Source organism: Macrobrachium rosenbergii, chromosome 43, assembly GCF_040412425.1.
Source record: "Macrobrachium rosenbergii isolate ZJJX-2024 chromosome 43, ASM4041242v1, whole genome shotgun sequence".
In the NCBI taxonomy this organism is placed as follows: Eukaryota; Metazoa; Arthropoda; class Malacostraca; order Decapoda; family Palaemonidae; genus Macrobrachium; species Macrobrachium rosenbergii.
In genome coordinates, this window is record NC_089783.1 from 48,996,151 (window position 1) to 49,017,392 (window position 21,242).

Sequence of the window (21,242 nt, forward strand, 5' to 3'; positions counted from 1 at the left end):
GAATTGGAAGAGCAAACCAATAACAATAGCTTAGGAAGAACCACCGTTTGAAATGACACATACATGGAGGATATATTAGAAGGACAGAGTGAACTACAGCATACAAATACTAGCACTTGGAGGGAATGACGCAATGAACAATTCGGAGGTGACTTATTTGGAGGGCTGGCTTCCATTCCGTTTATTAAGGTAAAGAAAATGGTGAAATAAAAGAGGGGAAAATACAGGAAATAAAAAAAAAAATTTCCAAACCAGGATACAGGAGATCACTTTATTTTTAAAAATATCTTACAACATTCAACTGATTTTTCAGAATAAACGATGAAGCGCATTATTAAGGAATATTGTCTACTTACATAAAGAATTACACTTACTTCGAAACCTAAAGGGTACACGTGGAGGACAAAAGTTCACCATGAAATTAGCAAACTAGCAGTAGTAATACCCACATCACAAGTTTAAGCACCTACAGCAAGGCAAGATGCTTTCGTGAGTACACATTCCTCAAACTGCTCTTTTTAGTTTTCAAACTTTACCATGCGGTAAGGAATATTTTCTTTTAGTCTTTTTATATTTTTGTTCCCTAACTTGTTCACACAGGTTGGAACTCCTTATTAACCTTTACACACAACCGTAACATAAAGAATCTTCACCTAGGGCACTTCAAGGTCACGTGTCTATTTTCATTATAAATATTTGAATGAGGAAGACCTTTTGTAATTTATAAATCACACTGCTGGTGTTTCAGGATGAACCAACAACTCTTAAGTCAGTTGATTAAAATCGAAGATGATATAGTTCAGTAAAAATGACAACATACGAAAAAAACATAAGCTCCATTTGTATCAAATTATACTCTTGCGATATGCTAAGGCATGAGAGTCGTCACTTTGGGATATTTCGTAACGGTGTCATAATTTTAGTGGATTTGCATTACTGCAGGTAATGATAAAATTACTGTGAAATACATGCACATTGTCCCGCAGAGTTTTTTATTTCTTCCAATATAGATCACACTAGTTGTTTAAATGGGAAAACTTTGAGAACAAGACCAAATGCTTATTAACTCTCATAGCAAGTTCCTACAGAATCGAAGGCCCACATGTGGGAAAGAGAAAATGGTAACAAAGACACGCAAAACGAATAATTTTTCGAATAAATGCCACAAAGCAAATTCCAGAACTAAGGTACAAATTCCAGAACTAAGGTAATCTTACACGGTGCTTTACAGCAATATTACGGATTATTTTCGACTTATGAGTACCAGCGCCAATGACACTTTGTTTTACAGTACGAGACAGTAAATGCCTCTTTTTCTGGTAGTAAGCAATGTGGCACCTGCAAGGAGTGAATGCTGTTGCTCTCTAAAGTAACAGGAAAACTGTTGAATGGGTGCTTAAGCCACATATCAGGCCCAAAGGCACGAGTTCAAACCCTGATTTCCACGGGATGGTGAATTTGCCATTAGTGGGTTAACTGTACCTTGAAAGTTTACACTTCTACAATGCACAGGTAAATCATTCAAAACTTGAGTAAACCTGGACACATCTATCCTTTTCTCGCCAGGAGCAGAGCTCGAACAAGGTTCTCTATCAAAGCACAGTAATAATGTAGACAAAAATAGTAAACCTCCCATGGGTGATTTCTTTTGGTGAGTGTGAAGGATAAATTACGAGAAAGTAGAAGAAACGTAAGAACGTACTGATGAAAAGAATAATGTATTTAATAACAGAGAACAACTAATAACTATTTCTCTTGCAAAACAACAATACACGACGAATTACCCTAACTAAACCTCGGGGCAATGCTCACATTTGACGTTTTAACTTATTTCAGTGGTCATGGTCTTCCGCAATCAGTGCAATATTATTGCTAAGGATAAGGGTGCAACTTCTATCGAGCACTTAAATTTACGGCAAACGACTGACCACATTTCCCAGCAGTTTTCCAACAAAATTTGCACTGTTTGCTTACGTCGTATACGCGAACCTCAAAAAGTGTCTTTATCAGCATTTTGAAAAAAGAACAAATCTTGACTCAATCGTAAGTACATACAACAAAGAAAGGCGACAGACTCAAATACAAATGCACAGAAGACTAATTTAAAGAACGTAATGTCATATTTCTAAACTTACCGATTTGAAAACAAAGGAAATGCGATGCCCTTTCATGTCACGGTTATTACACATCCATATCGATACCACTAGAGCAATCAACAATACCAACGACGCTCTCACACCCTTCACTCAGGAACAACCAGTCACTCCCTTATCGCACTTTCTTGGATAACTGACAAGCACATGTTTGACGGAGACTATCGAACTATCCTGGATGGAAGGAAAATGTTTTACTGCAAGTATTCGACAAGCTCATTTCCCTCCCTGGCTTATCATAACGCATAACAAATGTAGCGCAACTTCATGAGTATATTACCATATTGGCATTATAACAGCTTCAGCAGGCTTAATAACAACAACTGTTAATCGTTGTTTACATTACTCGTGCGTCAGGCAGCGATGCACTGCAAGAGGCTTGGGCTCCTACCGAGTAGGGCCGGGGTGGGTGGACTGTTCAGTCAGCTGTTGCCCCTCGGAGTTTCTATCCTGTGCGCAATATTCTAAAAGGCATTGGAGACGACTTTGTTTGGTTTAAAACTTCTCTGTCTCTCTCTCTCTCTCTCTATAATTACTACAACTCACTGTTGCGAGGACTCTTGGCTAAGAACCATAGTTATATTATATATTTGTAAATTATGCAATGAGAAGTAAACAGGGGGGGGGGGTAAGGTCTCCCCACCCATGCTGGGAACTAGATGAAACAAAGACTTGATTCAGCAACGTGTTCCTTCATTAGGCATCAGGACCTTGAGGACAAGAGGATCAACACATGTGAAGGATTAAAATTTAACGGATTAACACAAAACTCAACTCGCAACTCCTAAAAAAATAATGCGTGCGCAGGTTTGCTCAAAAATAATTTCAAAAGAATAATCTGCAAAATCATTCAAACCTTGAAGACAAAATGTACAGTGACACTTAATTTGCTTCTCAACACTATTACGGCGTTTATTCATACTATTCAGAGCTAGCACAAATATATTAATAATAAAAAGCTACTATATAATTCCAGACAAGGTGTGGAATGCAAATGTCACAACAAAACAAGTATTGTGAAGGGCATGGAATTCAGGAGTGACAACACGAATATTTTTATGGACCAGCACTTCTCAAAAAGCCTTTACTCTTTACTGGAAAGTCGGTTACTACTACTGTTACACAACTCAAGTCTACCAAAGGTGGACTTAGCCCATAACGAAAATTTTACAATATCCCCCAATAGGACTAAACATCAAAAGCCCTTGCAACTACGAATCTACACTCATTAACATTCTCAAGACGAGTACTAAAAAGAACTAAACACATAGAACGCGGTTGCGAATAATGAGATCTACAAACTTTAAATTTTAAATTTTATTTTACGAGTATACGTGCATCAATTAACTGTGTTAACATACATACATAACATCTATATATATATATATATATATATATATATATATATATATATATGTGTGTGTGTGTGTGTGTGTATATATATATATATATATAAATAAATGCAGGTTTGTTTATTTATAAAAGCACCTTAATACATACAGGGTAGGACACCAACAACACGAATTCCATGGAAAGCAGTCTCTCAACACATTTCAAAGTTCTGCAACTGTTACAAAAAGTTTCAAATCTGCTACAGACTTTAATGCTTCGAACGCTCTCTTACTGTCAGTTAAAGGAGGGCAACAAGACACCACAACAAGTAGCTGAACTCTTACGGCGGTGATCTTGGTGGTTAGGAAACTGGACTTTTTCTCAACCATCTGGAACAGATCATTACACTCCCTACACGAGTTTACGACCGAATTTACAAACAGGCAACGATCTTGAACTTTCTTTACTTCTCATCCACAAAACTACTCTCACTGTACTTATTTTCCTTCAGGCTTCTCTGACCAAAGACTCATTATGAACACCTTCCTTCATTCACCCCATTCCTTCTGTTACTTTCATGACCCACGATATTTACAGGTTTGTATTTCCCTTCATCCTGAACACCAATTTGTACTGCCTGTCCCCAGCCACCCTCCCCCCCCCAAAAAAAAAGGGCGGCCAAGTAACCCTTCCAACTCTGGCTTTATAGCTCTTCTTTCTGCTGAAAATGGTCAATGAAATTCTGTTGCGTTCACCTGAAACACATGGAGCCTCACTGCTGGCCACATCAAATGGTAATCCATCATTCCTCAAACAAAGTCGCCCATCATCTTAACAACTTTTGGGAGTATTCGTCATTGCTTTTTTTGTATGTTCGAAAGGTATTCAACTGACTGACTGACTGAGTCAAGGTTCTCTGTCATCGTGACAACTAGGGTCATTGACGCCGATATCATTTACTGAGAATGACGATATTTATATAAATAAAAAAAATATGGATGCAATGACAAGACTATTACGAAACAAATAATACATCTATAGTTTCTGCAGAAGACCTGCTTCTAATACAAATCTAAAAATTCCACGGAATCTTAAGCAACAACCTCCCCTCAGACTAAGCTAGAATGTACCGGCAATTCTCAAGGTCCCTCAGACTGGGGCCAATTAGAAATATTTGACTGTCAAGGGATTTGCTTTTTTGTTTTTACTACTAAAAACTTGTATCCCAACATTTCCTTTTCTTATACTTTCAACAAGTGATCTGATTCCAACATTTGGTAAGAAATCGTCATCTGATACAAGATTACATTTTTTTTGGAAGCAAACCAGCTACAGCTGCTTTGGCTAGTTGGGAAGCCTCTTCATTACTGGACACTCATACATATCCTGGGACTCAACAAAATTGTACTTATGTTCCTCTGCAGTTCATAAAACAAAGCCACTCTTGAATTTTTAAAAACAATGGATTAGTAAAGTTAAAAGCACTTATTAGCCTGTGTTAAACACTTTTATGTCACTAAAAGGTAAAATTTCTTACATCAATGGTTACTGTTCTCTCAACAGCAGCTAAATTCCCTGACAGTTCTGCAGTAAAAATAGATGTCATGATGGACAGTGTACTTCTAAAATAAAAATCATTACTACATACTCTAAGTCCAACGCCAGCATTGGATTTGGAGCCGTCAGTATATATAAAGACTGAAGGTTTAAGTTCAACATGCTCCATAAAAATTGAGCTGGCTTCAACCTCTGTCACCTTCTTTTTCAATGCCATAAAGTAACAGTAAAATGTTATCTCAGGTAACACCTCATTTCCGGCAATTTGAAGATTCTTCAAAATTTGTTGTAAATATATCCATACGTTCGTGCAATGGGCAACTGATGATGGCGTACAGGTAGCTCACCAGCATCTACTTGATGGCTTGGAATAGGTGAAGTTCTAAAATGACCAGTGGCCAACCTAATTCCAGCATGGTGTACAGAATCTAAAATTGTCTACACAGACACAAACTGTCGGTCTTTACATGAGGAATTACCTTCAGAATGAGCTGGAGCAGGCTATTCTAATACAACAAGGTTGTTTGGTAGTTAAACTAAACTATCGGTGGGAGGGGCGAGGGGTACCCTCACCACCTCCAGCTGCTGAGCGATACATCCATTTGCCTAATAACCTCGTTCAGAGACGGACGTACTAGGCTTCCTCTGCCCGATTTTAGCCAGCTATTCTTCGCTTCGCTTCAGCTCTGGTTTTTCCCTTCCAGTTGTTTCTGTTGTGAAAGTGAGCTGGTTTTGTGAATGTTTTGTTCTTGTCTTTTGGTCATCTAAGCTTACTGTTAGGCAGCCTCAAAGGCTTTGCCCTGGTGTAGGGAAACGATGTGACTGCTTCCTTTCCCCACCTTGATTTAGACCCGCATTTGGTTTGCACTGTGTCGTAAACGTGAATGCTCTTTTTCTGACCCTTGTGACGAGAGTTGTAATTGGTCCCCGGAGCAGTGGATGCTTTTTGCAAGGAAGAGGAGATACAAGAAGACGGCTTCCTGTTCGTCCTCAGAAGGATATTCTCTCTTCCCATGCATCTACCTCTTGCTGCTACCTCTGGTGAAACTAAGATATACTTAACTTAACCCCTTCTAAGGGAAAGGTCACTCCCCGAGTTCTCCTGTTGCTTCATCAATAGGAAGTTCACGTGGGAGGACAGGGGCCTATCATGATATCTCGAGGGCTTCCTCTGTTTGTTCGAAGGGGGAGCAATCCCTATCAGAGCAAAGGGTGGCAGTCCCTTCTAACACGTCTTTTTCAAGTCTCGGAGAAATCAAAAAGACGTTTGAAGAACTTAGGGAACTTTGGCCCTCCCTAGGCCTTCCCGGAGAGCCCTCGGTGCAGGGTTTAATGGCACACCTCAGTGCCACCACTGAGTCAGTAGCCGGGACTTCAGCCTCAGTTGATGGGAACCACAACTGCGGTCGCAGCTCCCATGATCGTTCATCAATCTCTGATCCCATCGACATCCAAGCTCCCTGAGACATCTTGAGCTTCGAAGGATCTTCTCCTGGAAGTTCTGCTGAAGTACAAGTATGATCGTAGGAGGAAATCGAGGAAGAGGTGCCTTTCATCTTCATCGTCGTCTTCGCCTCCTTCCCTTTTCCTTCTAAAGGTCCCGTTATGCGGACAGACCAGAAGAAGGAGAAGGTTGCTTCTCCCAACCATAAGAAGGCACATAGGCCCCCTCACAGTCTGTCTTCTTACATGGAAGAAGCAATGGGATCTCTCGCTTGCTCTCCCTTGTCTCAGGGCAGGGATCCCGCATCGTGGGTCTCTTCGGATCCCCAAGGTGCGGGAGGGTCAGGTGCTCCAGTAAGCCACAACGTGGCTTCCACGAGCTGAGTCCGTGTGTACAGGTTTCCCGTGACCACTGACATCCATGGCGCTGATATCGGATGCTGGAAATCACCACCCAAGTCTGGTAAAGGACCTTCTACTGCATGGGGCTCCAAGGATTCGACCGGGAAACTCATCCCTCTCTTGGACCCTGTGTAGCAACATCATCCATTGAGCAACCCCATGCCTCAGATGTCCCACATGCGCAGGTCTCCCTGACCCATGCCACCGAAGGTTCTTCTGCCCAGTGTCCAACGGACCCGCACAACTCTAGTAAGCGTTTACAGTCCATGGATTCAGGAGCAGCCTACTGAGGGATTGTGAGCATGCAGCATGCTGCCCAACCCCATACAAGTTCTACGACCCGAGGCGCAGCTTCCACGAGCCATGTTGCAAATACTCAAAGAACAGGGTCCCCAGACGGTGACGCCAACTTCCGAGTCCGCTAACCTGGGAAAGCATTGAGGAGGTCCACCATTCAATCTTCCCATGTAGAGGCCATGACCTCAAATAGGGTTGCAGCACGTTGGCAGGACAGCCCATGTTCTCGCCCGTGTGCAAGCAATCACTCTCCTAAAGGCAGTCTCTGCTCATGTTTGCATGAACGGACCTACTCCCCTCAGGACAGCTTCCAAGCACATTTGCAGGAGCGTGTTCACTCTCCCAGGGACCGAAAGGGAGTAGATATCCCACCCGAAGGGCATCTACTACCCAGGTCTCTGCCCCAAGCTGCTGCCAAGTTGCCCAATGGCTCACCTGGCAACACCCCACCGATAGCAGCGAGTGGGTAGGGGTGCCCTTTCTATCATCTACCTCCTCTGGCACTGCCTCTGCCTCCTTTCCCAGGCCTGGAAAAGCGGGGCTGAAAGGGTCGCTGCTGAGGAGTTTTCTTGATTGTAGAAGGAGATGGCTGACAAGCCCTATGTTGAGCTGATGTGACTGGAGTCTCTTTGGTGAGACGTACATAGACGTCTGTCGTCTTGATTTGGATGTGCTAGCTTGAGAAGGAAGGGATGATTTGAGACAGCTTTATGTACCAACAGTAGACTTGGAAACTGTCATGGCAGACGAAACTGGAGTGCACTTGGACAAACAAGGAGACAAAAGGCTGCAGATGATTGAGTGTTGGTACTCCTTAGGCTGGTAGCCTAAGGAGTCCCAACACTCAATCATCTTCTGTGCATCACCTCCTGAAAAAACAGTACAAGGGGGTAGTAGCCTTTATCCTCCTGAGAGAGAATGAGAGGGAGTAAAATCTTCAAGGGAAGAAGAAGCAGCGTGAGAAGATTTTGGTAAGGAAGAGCCAAAACGAGAAGGTAAAGACGTGGACACCGCCAATGAGGAGGCGAATCCTTCTCAAGATGGCGGTGCAGACTTCCTTCTGTATCTCCTCTTCTTATCAAAATTCTTCCATTGATCAGGAGGCCAATCAACACATTCAGGGCAAGGGTCACTTATGCTGCAGACGTTAGATCTACACCTATTACTGTACAAGTAGAATGACGGTCTTTCATAAAGGAAGGCAGGAATCGGGAGCAAGGATTGCCATCAACCCCAGGGCATTTTCTCTGGGGTTTAATGGGTTTAGAAGGGTTGTGGGTTTGCATATTTACAGAAGAAACACAGAAAAACACAAAACCACACCTATCCTACAAAAACAGACAGAAAAAATGCAGTATCTCATAGAGTATGTGGGCAGGAAGTGGCAAACAACTGGCTTTGAGGAGAGAGGAAAAAGCATGACCTCCTGCAAAGGCAGTCAGAGAAAATTTGATGCGATGCTTCTGAAATGGGGTATGGGAGGTCGGCTCCTCCTACTCACCGCCATCTTGGACATCTCCTGATGCCACAAATTTCCTTGTAACTTTTTTAACCAGACTCCAGCTGGCGCTAGAGAATTTTTGCCTTATGTTAAGACCAAAGGTTTGTTCTGTACTCATGTTTCTGATGTAAACTGTAAAGCCTTATGTACTCATCATGCCTTTGGTCTCTTTTCTAAGGATAAGTTTACTGCCCAATAATCTAGTTATGTATTCCTACTTCATCAAGGCTGCTTCTCCTCTTCTTATCACCCTTTCCACACCTGTTTCAGATTGAAGTATGTCCCCAAGGTAACAGAAGTATTTTCCTATTTTTTTCCACTTCCCTCTCTTACATATTTACTCTTCCAATGCATTTCATGCATCAAAAAGCTCTCCCTCCAAGCATATTTTGTAATCCTGAGCATCTCTTGTGACGCTATCTATTACATCTGATGCACTGAGTCCACACCCCCTACATTTCCCACAGCAGTCATATGGCCACTTTCTGAGCTATCTTTTTCTTCTCTGCATCCTTTCCACTTACCTTAAGCATTGTTTCCATCCTCTCCTCTTCCACTTTTTAAAACTTCCTATGGCCTTTTCCTCAGAGTCTAACGTTAGCAATAGGTCATCTCCAATTAGCAGCTCCTTTCCTGCACTCTTTCATAGCTTCCTCCATTGCTATGATAAATGACAGAGGACTCATGGTGATCCTTGATGGACACTAAGATTTATTGAGTTTTCTTTATACAATCAAGATCTTGTTATAAGGGTACAGTATCATTACTAGTTTAATGAATCCTTCTGGTAGCCTCTCCCTATGAGATACTTATCCAATATTTGCCATGGTGCAAAAGCATTCTCAAGATCCAAAATTAAGTGGTATAATTTCTTCTCTGCATGGTATTTTTCCTGTAATTTTTCATTATAAAGACTTCCTCTGTTCTTGATCTGCTTTGCATGAAGGCAAACTGAAAATGACTGAATTGAACTATTTTTCCTGGCCATTCCTGCAAAACCTTCACCAACATTTTTATAACATACTAAAGCACTGTCATTCCACTATATTTTCCATATTTCTGCACCTCTACTTTTATTTGTATACCTTTGGACCTATATCTTCCTTTGTCAAGTTTTCATATATTCTGCTAAGCAAAGGATGGCTGGCTCTCCAGCTGCTTTTATAAAATACCACTAGATCACATTACCACTTTGAGGACTGGGGTTGGGGGGAGGGGTCAAAATCTGTCTGCACCAGAACATTCACCCTTCAGTGACTGAGCAAAATGCTTAGCAATTTATTTCCTTTGATTGCTCCATGTAACCTTATAATTTGTGCTATATTAATGAATTTGGTGTCATTTCAAATTTGAAGAGTGACTCTTTATCACATCTTTACAAATGCCGAAAAATATAAAACATACCATACAATGTTTTCATGATTAAAAGTTGGCCATAATCAAAAATTTTATATTACTGTTATGTTATTAAAAAATATTCATGATGATATATCACAGAAAAGAGATATCCAATTTCTGGTATATCGCCTTTCCAAAGATATAATATTCATTGCTATTCAAGCCAAATATGATACCACAAAACACATTGGAAAAAAAAAATGTAAAATATACTTGAGTGCCAAGCGGAATAGCAGTTTATGCCACTTTTTGAAAAATGTTCATAAATCATAATATATATCATTCTCCACGAAACAACATGCGCTATATTCAAATTTCATTATGTTTGTTTTACAATTTTTAGTAAATGCATTAAAAAAAATAACCTATGATGATGACTATAGTTGTCGTCTGAATATCAGAAGTTGAAAAATGGATGACGACTATAATCGTCATCAGAATCATAAAAGTATATTTGCCCATAACTATTAATTTACATATTCTCACTAAGAGCTGACTATAAGAAACCTCCAATTAAGTTTTAGTGACTACAATTACCCTGTACAGTATTTGAATACCATCAGTAGTTTCTGTCCCAAAGGTTTGAAAAGTTTTCCCAACAGCAATTTTAGGCCAAATTACTCTGTGAAAATCAGCAGTCCTCAATTTCAGTAATTCTTTGACTTTCCAGCAATTGTCAAGCTTTTGAAATCTCTCCCTGCTTCTATTTTGCATGAATTTTCATCTTGCATCCTCCATACAGGCAGGTCCATCTTAATTATACCCTTCCTTCCCCCCTTTCATATTTTTTTTAAGGCTTCAGCTTTATGAAAGTTGGTTCCCATTCCCCCTAACTTCTACATACAAAATGGTAACATTGCTGCATCTGAAGGAATATCTGAGATGCAGAATGTATTCGTGATGAAGAAAGATTCAAAACTGCATTCAAGGCAGGTTCTTGCTAAATTTCCAGCAGATGATAATGGCAAGTACTTCTTTACAAGAACTTGCTGTCCCTTACCTATACAGTTACATAATATTGAATATTAACTTGGAGAAGGAGCCCTTCAATATTATTTGTCATGAGGAATAAAATGTAATGGAAGAAATGTACTGATAGATAGTTGCTATAGGAATCTGCAATACCAAGTGCATGCAAACTAAACCAGACAAAATAAATAAGCATACAGTATATTTACTATATTGATGATCCATTTAAATGAAAATGGATGTGGTAATGAAATCATCAAATGGCAATATAAACTAAAAAGTCAGTTAAACAATAACCATCTGGGAGAAAAGTTCGCAGGTGGATACTTCCCTTGTCAACAATGACTACAGCCAGGCCTCTTGGAGACATCACTTAATAATTACTGTACATAACTAATTACAGTAACTAAATTCTAGTTAACCATCCATGCGCTTAGCAGTTTAGGGTCACATAAAAATATAGTGTGTGTACTCACCATAAGTAAATGCCCATCCTCGCGAACTAGGAAGATTATACATGGCTGCAATCTCCTTCCAAAGCTCATCTGAAAGGTGGTCCATTTCCTTTTTATCTCTGGAACATAACAACAGTACCTTGATGAAATACACAGGACAAGGAAACACATTCGTCATACAGCACCCAGTTACAATATTCTTCTCCTTTGACATTCATAACAAGTTATGGCAACAAATTCACAATTTCTCTAGGACCTCTATGTGCAGTGAAAATTTCTGTCAAACAATGTTCAGATTTTTTCAATATCAAGCATCTTATATTCAATTTCCTAATAAATCTTTGCTATGAATTGGCCCCCAGGATTGCAGACTAATTTCTAAAAAATGACAGTACACAGGGTTTGTAATGATGAAATCACAACACAAGCTAGTAATTGTGATGAAAACTTTATCTACTGTAATATATAACACATCAGGCCACTAGAACTTTGCAGGTCATGTCTAAGAACCAAGATTGATAAACAATTTGTCACATGGTCGACTGTCTGTAAAGTTACTCTTCAAGCTAGGATACTCATTCTGATGTCATGTCAAAGCATAATATGTGTACAGTGATTTACTGTGGTATGTTCTGAAAAGTAAACACACAAATCAAAATGTTGCCATGAAGAATTGAATATCACTTCAAATGATGATTGACAGCATCACAAGTGGCTCACGGGTTGACTATGGATGATGTGTCAGTGCTTCATGAGAGACTCACAGGCATATTTATCTTAGGAAAGTTTAGGAATGGAGACTGATTAATGATATTTTGACAGTAAAACTAGTTTATGTATTCATTATCAAGAAGTGCTGTACCATCTGTGATCCCTAGGTACAGCATTTATAAATACTGCAGGCCTTGCATTAAATGTATGTTAACAATGGTAAAGGCGCAGTGCCTGCCTCAACATCAGCTAAATCACATCAACCAACTGGATGACTCTCCATCAACCACAAAAATACATATTAAGCTTTGTAAAGCTATGCAATGTAATTTACATCTTTTCATTTCTTTCTTATACTGTATCCATGTTTACAAGGGGTTTAAAGTAAAAGATATGACAAGAAGTTCTTAAAACTTAAAAAAAAATTTCAAGAAAGAGAGACAGAGAGAATTCCACAGAACTTCATACAATTGCTTGTAAACATTACTATACCTGTTACTATACTTACAATTTACAGATCTAAACATGATTAATGACAATCTATGAAGGAATATTGACCTTCATTAAAACTAACCAATTACAGTAATAACTTTACGTAATTTGTGTGTGTGAGAGAGAGAGAGAGAGAGAGAGAGAGAGAGAGAGAGAGAGAGAGAGAGAGAGAGAGAGAGAGAGAGATATTCAATACAATTTCTTATATCCTCTTTACTGGAACATGTCAAGAACAAACGATCTACACTAAAGTATTAATGACATTTTATTTAGAGACATTGCCTAGATTGAAACTTAAAAATAATTTCACACAATGCAAGGGAACAAGAGAAAAAAAAGAGACTGACGGACATCAAACACTCAAAACGACTGCTTATGGTAACTTCACTGGACATATTATGGACAAATGAACTAAGAACAATTTCAAGTACAATTTACTGATTTACTGCAGTATTAATGACAGAATAACAGTATACTACAGTAAATTACTACAAAGTAACAATACATGGCAAGAGTAAGAGAAAGGGAGGAGAGATGCATCCCCAATGAAGCAACACCTTATCCCTGATGACCTATCTTCTGTATGTACCTCCCAAGCAGACCCAAGGTGTGTTAACACTTCTGAACCAAGTGACAACGGCTTCTGTAGCAACTTGGCTATTGGTCTGGAACCATCAGTAATTTCTCAAGCAAATCAAATGAAGCAACATATTTCTTCTATAAAGGAAGCCTAAAGCATATCATAAGAAGCACCACATTATACTTAATTAGCTGGAAACCTTGACATCAGAGCAGAGGAGATATCTCTTTTTCAGGACCAGTCATTGCAAATATTAGTACAAGCTGAAGTAAGAGGAGAACAAGCTCTAGTAGAACACACAACCAATTTATGGTATCTACAAGAGAGTGGTTGTTTTCTGGACTCTATATCATACGCTCAAGACACAGTACTTTTTCCAAAAAGAATAAAAATGAAGATGAACCAACCAATAAAGATCCAGTTCTTGGATCCCTTTGGATCCCTCAAAAAAAAAAAAAAAAAAAAATACGATAATACTCAAGAATAGGAAATATATGTCACTCCAAATAAAAAAAAAATATGGGAATGTCAATAAAAGGTTTAATGGACAAGCATTAACATTACAAATGTAAATACACTGTATTGTATTTGGACAAAGTAGAGAAATCTGACTTTATATTCCCAAGCCCCTCCAGTGAAAACATTGTTCAAAGTATGGACACAAATAATTACCCCATATATGCATATTGTAGATCTAGTGACCACACAGCCAAGAGTATCAACTGAAGTCAAGATCACAATGCAAGATCTAAAGGCTAGAGAGTTTCATCTGTAGTCTCAATCCTCTAAAAACACCAAATCCCCAAGGAGGGAGGTCATCCTTACATGTAAATAATACACTCTTATGTGAAGCAGCCAAGTGTTCGTTTTGAAAAATCCCCAAATGTTTCCGTTTCATCAAAGATAGGAACGAGTTGCTCCAACACTTCCATTTGACCATCATTCAAGTAGTATGCAAATCCTCATGGTTACCCCCATCTCAGTGAAGACCTACATCAAGGTGGGGAAAGAAGAAAGTTTCATATTGGAAGGTAAACTAATTCTGGAAGGGAGAGCAAAGTGACGATCCCAAGCTACATGTATTTTTGTTGGAGCCTTCCCTGCCACTGTTCCCTGTTGAAGTAGGTCCACAGGAGTGCTGAACACTGGGAGCTTCAACATAAAGGAATCTCCTTCTTGATCAGAAGAGTGGCAGAAACAATTATCCTGTGTTGCTTATTGAAGCTCGAAAACAATGAATTCAAGAGGAATGGCTATTCAGAAGCTTCATTCTACTAGATGACCAGCAGTAGGAAGAAATAAAAAAAGCTAACCAGCATTTTGACCTGATGTCACTTCAAGTGTGTTGAGCTCAGCTCCCTTGACAGAGAGAATTTTCATCCTCTGAACTTTACAAACCACTGGCTGCTACTAAAAAAAACAAGCACTCCCTGAAGGTAACTGGGGGCAAGCAGGATTCATTGCATTCTGTAGGGGTTCATAATTACTATCAAGAGCAGCACTAATGTCAAATCAATAACGGAAGCATAGCAAGAGCCTTCTTGTCCATAAAGCTAAATAGAGACAAAAGTAAATGCCTGGCTTAGCCTAAGTCTCCAGTTAAGTATGCAGATGCCTTACTGAGTCTGAAGATCTCCAGTTAAGTATACAGCTAGAGGAAGCTAAAGACATGGATGAGGGAATTAGACTGTATGAAAATTTGCACCTGGAGACAGACGAGGCTGGAATTGATGGTTCAGGTCCCTGTGTAAAAGAATCAGCAAGCTTGTGGGAACAGGAGAAAGAACTGGCTAAGAGGAGGTAAATCAGCACCAGGAAAGTGGCCCAATCAGGAGCCCTGAATTAGATACACCCAAAGAGGCAAAGTGTACCATACAATGTTCAAAACTCTTGCTTGTGCTAACAGAAGAGGACTCTGTTGAAGATGGCAACCATTCATGTCCTGAAGCAAAGGCCTGGAGAATGGAAAATGGTTGGTAAAAAGTCAGTTCAGAAGCAGATGCATCGCTGGAAGTGGAACTGTGGCTAGAAGACCACAAGAGGCTGGAGAGGTACACATGGCAGGGGTCAAATGTGCTGGTACCAGGATCTCTGTCAGAGTAAAAAGAAGTACCTTGCTGGAGGAACTATGGGAGTCCTTGTAAACATGATTTTCAGGAAGAAGTGACAAAAGCATAGAAAAGCAGACCTCCTTCTCAACAGGGTTGGGAAGGATGAAAGGGTGCCAAGGGAAGGAGGCAATGCTGGCTCTCCACACCCAAATGGTTGGACAAGGAAGCAGAAGCTGGGGTGATATAAGCAGTTGCAATGTCAGGAAGAATGGGACAAGCCTCAGAAAGCACATGAATTTTCGGAGGGGTCCTCCAAAAACATCAAAGAAATATGAACTGACAAGCAGAAGCTGAAGCAAGTTGAAACTGTGCTCACCCTGAAAATGAAGAAATCCTAACCATGTCAGTGGCACTCAACCACAACCTGCCAGGAAAATTCCACCTGTCCTGGCAAAAGCAACAGATTAATATTAAGAACGGAAAGATCCTGTCATAAGATAGTGTACACTGGAGCAAATAAGGCCAAGGAACACATAAAATAACACAAATGAGACAAAGGAACACATAATACAATATACTTTGCTAAATAATTCCACTACCACTGCAACACCTAATTCTCCATTAAAGACAACTGAGAAAAACTTCAAATATCCAGACTAAGCGAGGGTAGGGGGCTATCAGCATAACTGCAAAGCTTTATACTGTAGTATACTACCCTATGATAGAATCATATGACATAACACTATTTCATCTTGATTATTTCCCAATAAAGGTATACAGTAATGCTAAAATATAAAACATATTTTTACCTAAAATATATTTTAACAAATTGAGTTAACAAGAAAGGAAGAGTGTTATACAGATCAAAGTCCCTTATACCTATAGACTTAATGGTGCATTCAAGGTGACCTTTAGATCGAAGTGCCTTATACCTACAGACTTAATGATACATTCAAGGTGACTTTTAAATAAGACATAAATTAAAAACATCTCCTAGTTGTGACATCACTTGACTTTATACATTCTTGAAGTGGCCAGTACATACTTTTTTTATAACCTCAGGTTATATGTGAAAAACTTTGTAACGTAGCTGGTGCTTAAAGGTTTAAAGGTTGCTCAGAAGCAGCAGAGGTAAGGATTATGTTACAGTGCTGTCGTACAATGACCTATAGATTCAGCATAATCACGAAGGCCCCCTATTCACCCAAGCTAGTTTTGAACTTTTAGTTCCTGTTTCTATCAATTAACTCAAATTTGGTTACTGCTCTTGGGGAATATATTCCTATAGATATTATTTACAACTTGAATATTTTTAATGTCTCCATGAAATGACCTCTTAAACTGAAGCTTTTCTAAGGAGTGGAAATTGAGGCATTCTACTCTCCTCAAGCACCCCTTGTCTGACAGATAGCATCCATTTGGCTGCTCTTGCCCATACTACTTCTAAAGTCTTTGTATCTTTCCTCTGAGATGGCACCCTGGACTAATGCTTTACATGGGCTCTACTTGGTGCATTGTATATGGTTAGTATTGTTCCGTTTTCTTAGTACAATAGTTAACTGATATGTAATGCGCCCTAATACTCTCTGCGTTTTCTTTTAAAATTCTATGATGTGCTTGGATTGTTGCACATCATCAGTGATGGTGACATCCTGAACTTCATCTTGATGACAACTCTCTTATCTCCTTGTCAAGTAGGCCATACTGGGAATTTTTGTTTTCTGTACTCTATGCACATGATTTTGCAATTACTTAAGCAAGAAGGCATATGCCACTTTACTGACCATTCACTTACAATTTACTGGTCTTGACATCATTTTATTGTTATATCATTATCAGCAGTGACACCCATTTTTGTGTCATCAGCAGATTTACTTACGGAATTTTGCCAGTCAGCCTGAGTCCAAGTCATTTATGTAGACATTGAAATGCAAAGGACTAACAACCAAAGTTATAAATGAGTCATTTGTTTGCTGAAAGGATGTCCCATTGATGACATATCTTCATTTTCTACTGCATAGCCAGTCTTCTATCCATTCTCCTGCTTCATATATAATATGAGAGAGAGAGAGAGAGAGAGAGAGAGAGAGAGAGAGAGAGAGAGAGAGAGAACACTAGAGAGAGATATTCAGAGAGCAAAATGATATTTTCAGATAAAAAAACTTTTCTCATTATTTCCAAATGTATATAGTTTATCGTTAATAGCTGTCTTAAAGTAATACAGCTATAAAATTCATTCAAAATTAAAATACTGTAGTTAATGACAAAGAAAGAAAGAAATATGTGTGTGTGTGTGTGTGTGTGTGTGTGTGTGTACTTTTAAATCTACCTTGCTATGCATATATTTCAAGGGGATAACCATAACTTTTACTCTACATTCACAACTGTTTATTGCCAAACTACCCTTTACCTCTTACCATGTTTTACCTTTTATTTAAGCAAAAATGCTATTCATGGGCTTGCCTATTGCCTACTACCATCAGGCAATCATAAGGCAAAATTATTTACTCTGAACAAAGGAACATGAACTGATACAAAAGCAATGTTGCAGATTTTCATTCAAAATTAATTTTTAAAAGCTGAGAGAGAGAGAGAGAGAGAGTACATGTCATAGCACTTTACCATAAATTCGCATTATGCTATTTTACCATAATTTCATTCTTTTTACCTAGTGTTCTTGACAAATATTTACTGTTTTACAATTAATACTAAAAATTTTTTACTGAAAATACAATAACATATTTATACTTTTATACTAAATTGGTTGGAAATTGACATTTGGCTTCTAATATCAGTTTTTCTTTACATCACACTCTCCTCTAAAACAAATTTTGCTTAAAAAAAAATTTACTAAAAGAACCTTATACTGTACCAATTCACTTAGTAAGGCACAATCGGTCACTAACCTGAGACCAATAGCTCACTATCTACCAACTCACTACTGGTTAGACATAAACAATTACATGTTAAAACAATAACTTATGTCACATCCTTGCCATATTTCATTGCAAGTTATAAAGTTATTATAGCCTGTATGTTGTTCACTCACATGTAGTCTGTGGATGTTCTAGGTTTATGTGGTAGTAAAATGGAGTGTGCGCGACTCATGTTGACTGACTCTATATTGTACACTGTTAAGAGCATTGATCCCCTACAGGAAATTAACCTTTCTTCTTTGCTGACCCTCTCCTCAAGACTTTCTCCTCTCTGTCTATTATTATCTCACCAGAGCAACACTGCCATTGTTTGACTATGTTCTTCCCAAAAAATCCTTGAGGACAAGAGATGATGAAGATTCAACCTTCATCATGATAGTGACAGATGGCTTGTTAAGAACCATGAAGCCAAGACAGCTGCCACCTACAGAAAACTTTTTCAAACTGTCGAGTGTCAACTAACTTTGATACCCCCATGGATATACCCCGAAGGCATGATGACACTGGAAGGACAAATACTACTAGGCACCCCTTCACATCTGCTTGCATAGGCCTATAAGGAGCAAGCACAGAATGTGAGTGTCAGTTGCTGGCCAGATAGTACAACAGAAAAGACTCAAAGTTTAGGTGCTATCAAGGTAAAGGGCAACATTCCAAAGTCCAGATCAGACTGTGCTTCCCAAGTGACCTGCAAGTAAGTCCAGAATTGCATCCAGTACTGTAAAAGAAGACCAAATCGCCACACTTTATTCCTCTGAACTAAGTTTGACACCATACTAATACCAGTACAGACGAAAGAAACCAGAAGTACCAGAGCACCCAAGCCAAGTCAGCGCTGTTGAAAGATGTAGCCTAAACAGTGATGTGTGGGAAAAGTCAACAGAGTACACTGGTTCAACCAGATGGAAGCAAATATGATCATAATGTACTGTAAATAGGTAATAATTGCAATTGTCCTTAATGTAATTATCGTTACCATTCTTGGGAAGTTAATGGTATTCCTATCATGTTTAATTGTTCCAAGGCTGCTAAGTATCAATGTCAGTGTTGAGGTAATCACTGTCCTTTAAAGTAGTTTCAGTGAAGTAATATTCCACTGTTGTTTAAAATACTGTTGAGTGATTTTAAGCTAATTTGTCAATAACAGATTCATGTAAAAAATTAGTCTTGTGTACCAATCATGAAACAAAGTCCCTGAACACCATGTTAAACTTCCGATATTTTATATTTTTGAAGTCCCTGAACACCATGTTAAACTTTCTATATTTTATAATTTTAAAGAAGTCCCTAAGTGTGCATTACATTCTCAATTCTTCATATGTTGTAACTGTTTTTTGTCTTTGTGTCAAAGAGAATCATTAATATTGCTGAAATGATTGCATAAGTGTGTGTGACTGCACCATAATATAACACGTAGTATTTGCAATAACGTTAAGGAGAAATTCATACGAAATTTATCATAATTGAGAACTTAGTGCTAATATGGGAACAGTAAAATAGTTCCATGCTACTGTACTCACAAACAAAAGTGAAAGTTGTGCTAAACTTATTAACATAACGCGCCATGAAAATTCTGCAATTATACAGGAAAGAATATACTGTAATGAAATGGCATGGTTAACTTGAAAAGTTTCAAATTTGAGAACCTCTGGAAGCTGTTGCTCAATTGGCAAACAGAGTTATCCAACTAACAAACAAGACACCTGAGAGAGCCCATGTACAAGCACAAACCTAACACTGGTAGCTATCCTTTCTTTCTTCTACAGTTGAATGATGTGGTTGGGATTTCATGCAACGCAGGAAACTGGCTATATTAGAGAACTGGGTCTGTGATGAAACAAATCACTGAGGGTTATACAAACAAGAGAGTAAATGATACAGATAAAGAAGCGCTTGTTCAAGTTATTTCTTCCCTCCAAATGCAAATTAAAGAAGCTACTAACCTTACACGATATTTAGCATGGATCACAAGCAGTGTACTCAATGGGGATAAGTTTTACCATGTCCATATATGGGGGTTTGAGTCAGAAAGAGTATCTGTCCATAAAACACTTGCCAAAAACAAATGCATTTAGCCTTTCGATGAATTTTACAAATGGTAAGACGTCACCTGGAAGCCACCCAAAGATAAATCACCCTAACTCAGGCCATGCAAGGTCTACTGCACCAAGAGGGGGTGTGGCTAAAACAAACCCTTCAGAACTGGACTGTTGAACATAAGCAGCTTGACAGGGAAGGGGCACGTGATTGCAGATCTAACTAAAGAAAGTTAGGAGAGTAGATGTACTCACGAGACTCACTGGAAGGTTTGTACAAAAACAAACCTTCCAGTGAGTCTCGTGAGTACATCTACTTTCCTAACTTTCTTACTGGAAGGGTGGAACCAACTGGGAGATGGGTAAAACCTTTTAAAGAGCAGTGCAAGAAGAGAAGGAAGCAATGGTACCATTACCTTCCTATCTGGAGACCTTAAAAATGGTATTACTGAGGTAGAGAGGAAGAATGAAAGGACCATGAGGATGAGGCTATGTATGGAGAAATGCACATTTAAAATTATGAGAGTCTACGTTCCTCAAATAAGATGTGCTGAAGAGCAAAATGTTAGCTTCTTGATGAACTTGAATAAGGAAACACAATAAACTGAAGCATATGAAAGAGCCATTAATGGAGGGGACCTAAACAGGTACACTGGTCAATGCTGCTGCAATGAGCATCCATAAGGACATGGTCATGATGACCAAGACAAAGAAGTGAGTGGATTTTCTAAGTGGTCAGGACACCTGATCATGTACAAGAGTGCTGCAAGATACAGTCAACTTGACAACATCTCGTACAGGAGATGATATGGTAGACGTGAACTACAAACTTTTCCCTAGGGACCATGTAGGTACACAACATCTAAATACAGTGTGAGGTCTGGGCTTGAGTTGAACAGAGACTCCTTGTAAGAGACAAGAACAGGTTT

The 21,242-nt window shown here is 39.0% G+C and overlaps 1 protein-coding gene across 2 annotated transcripts in view; it reads right to left on the reverse strand.

Moving 5' to 3' along the window:
• LOC136828875 (apoptosis-resistant E3 ubiquitin protein ligase 1) overlaps nt 1–21,242 on the reverse strand; it is a 292,288-nt gene that overhangs the window by 247,401 nt on the left and 23,645 nt on the right. For both annotated transcript variants that reach the window (XM_067087161.1, XM_067087160.1), the window contains exon 6: nt 11,529–11,626. In XM_067087161.1, the coding sequence (XP_066943262.1) occupies nt 11,529–11,626 (98 nt within the window). The remainder of the gene's footprint in view (nt 1–11,528; nt 11,627–21,242) is intronic.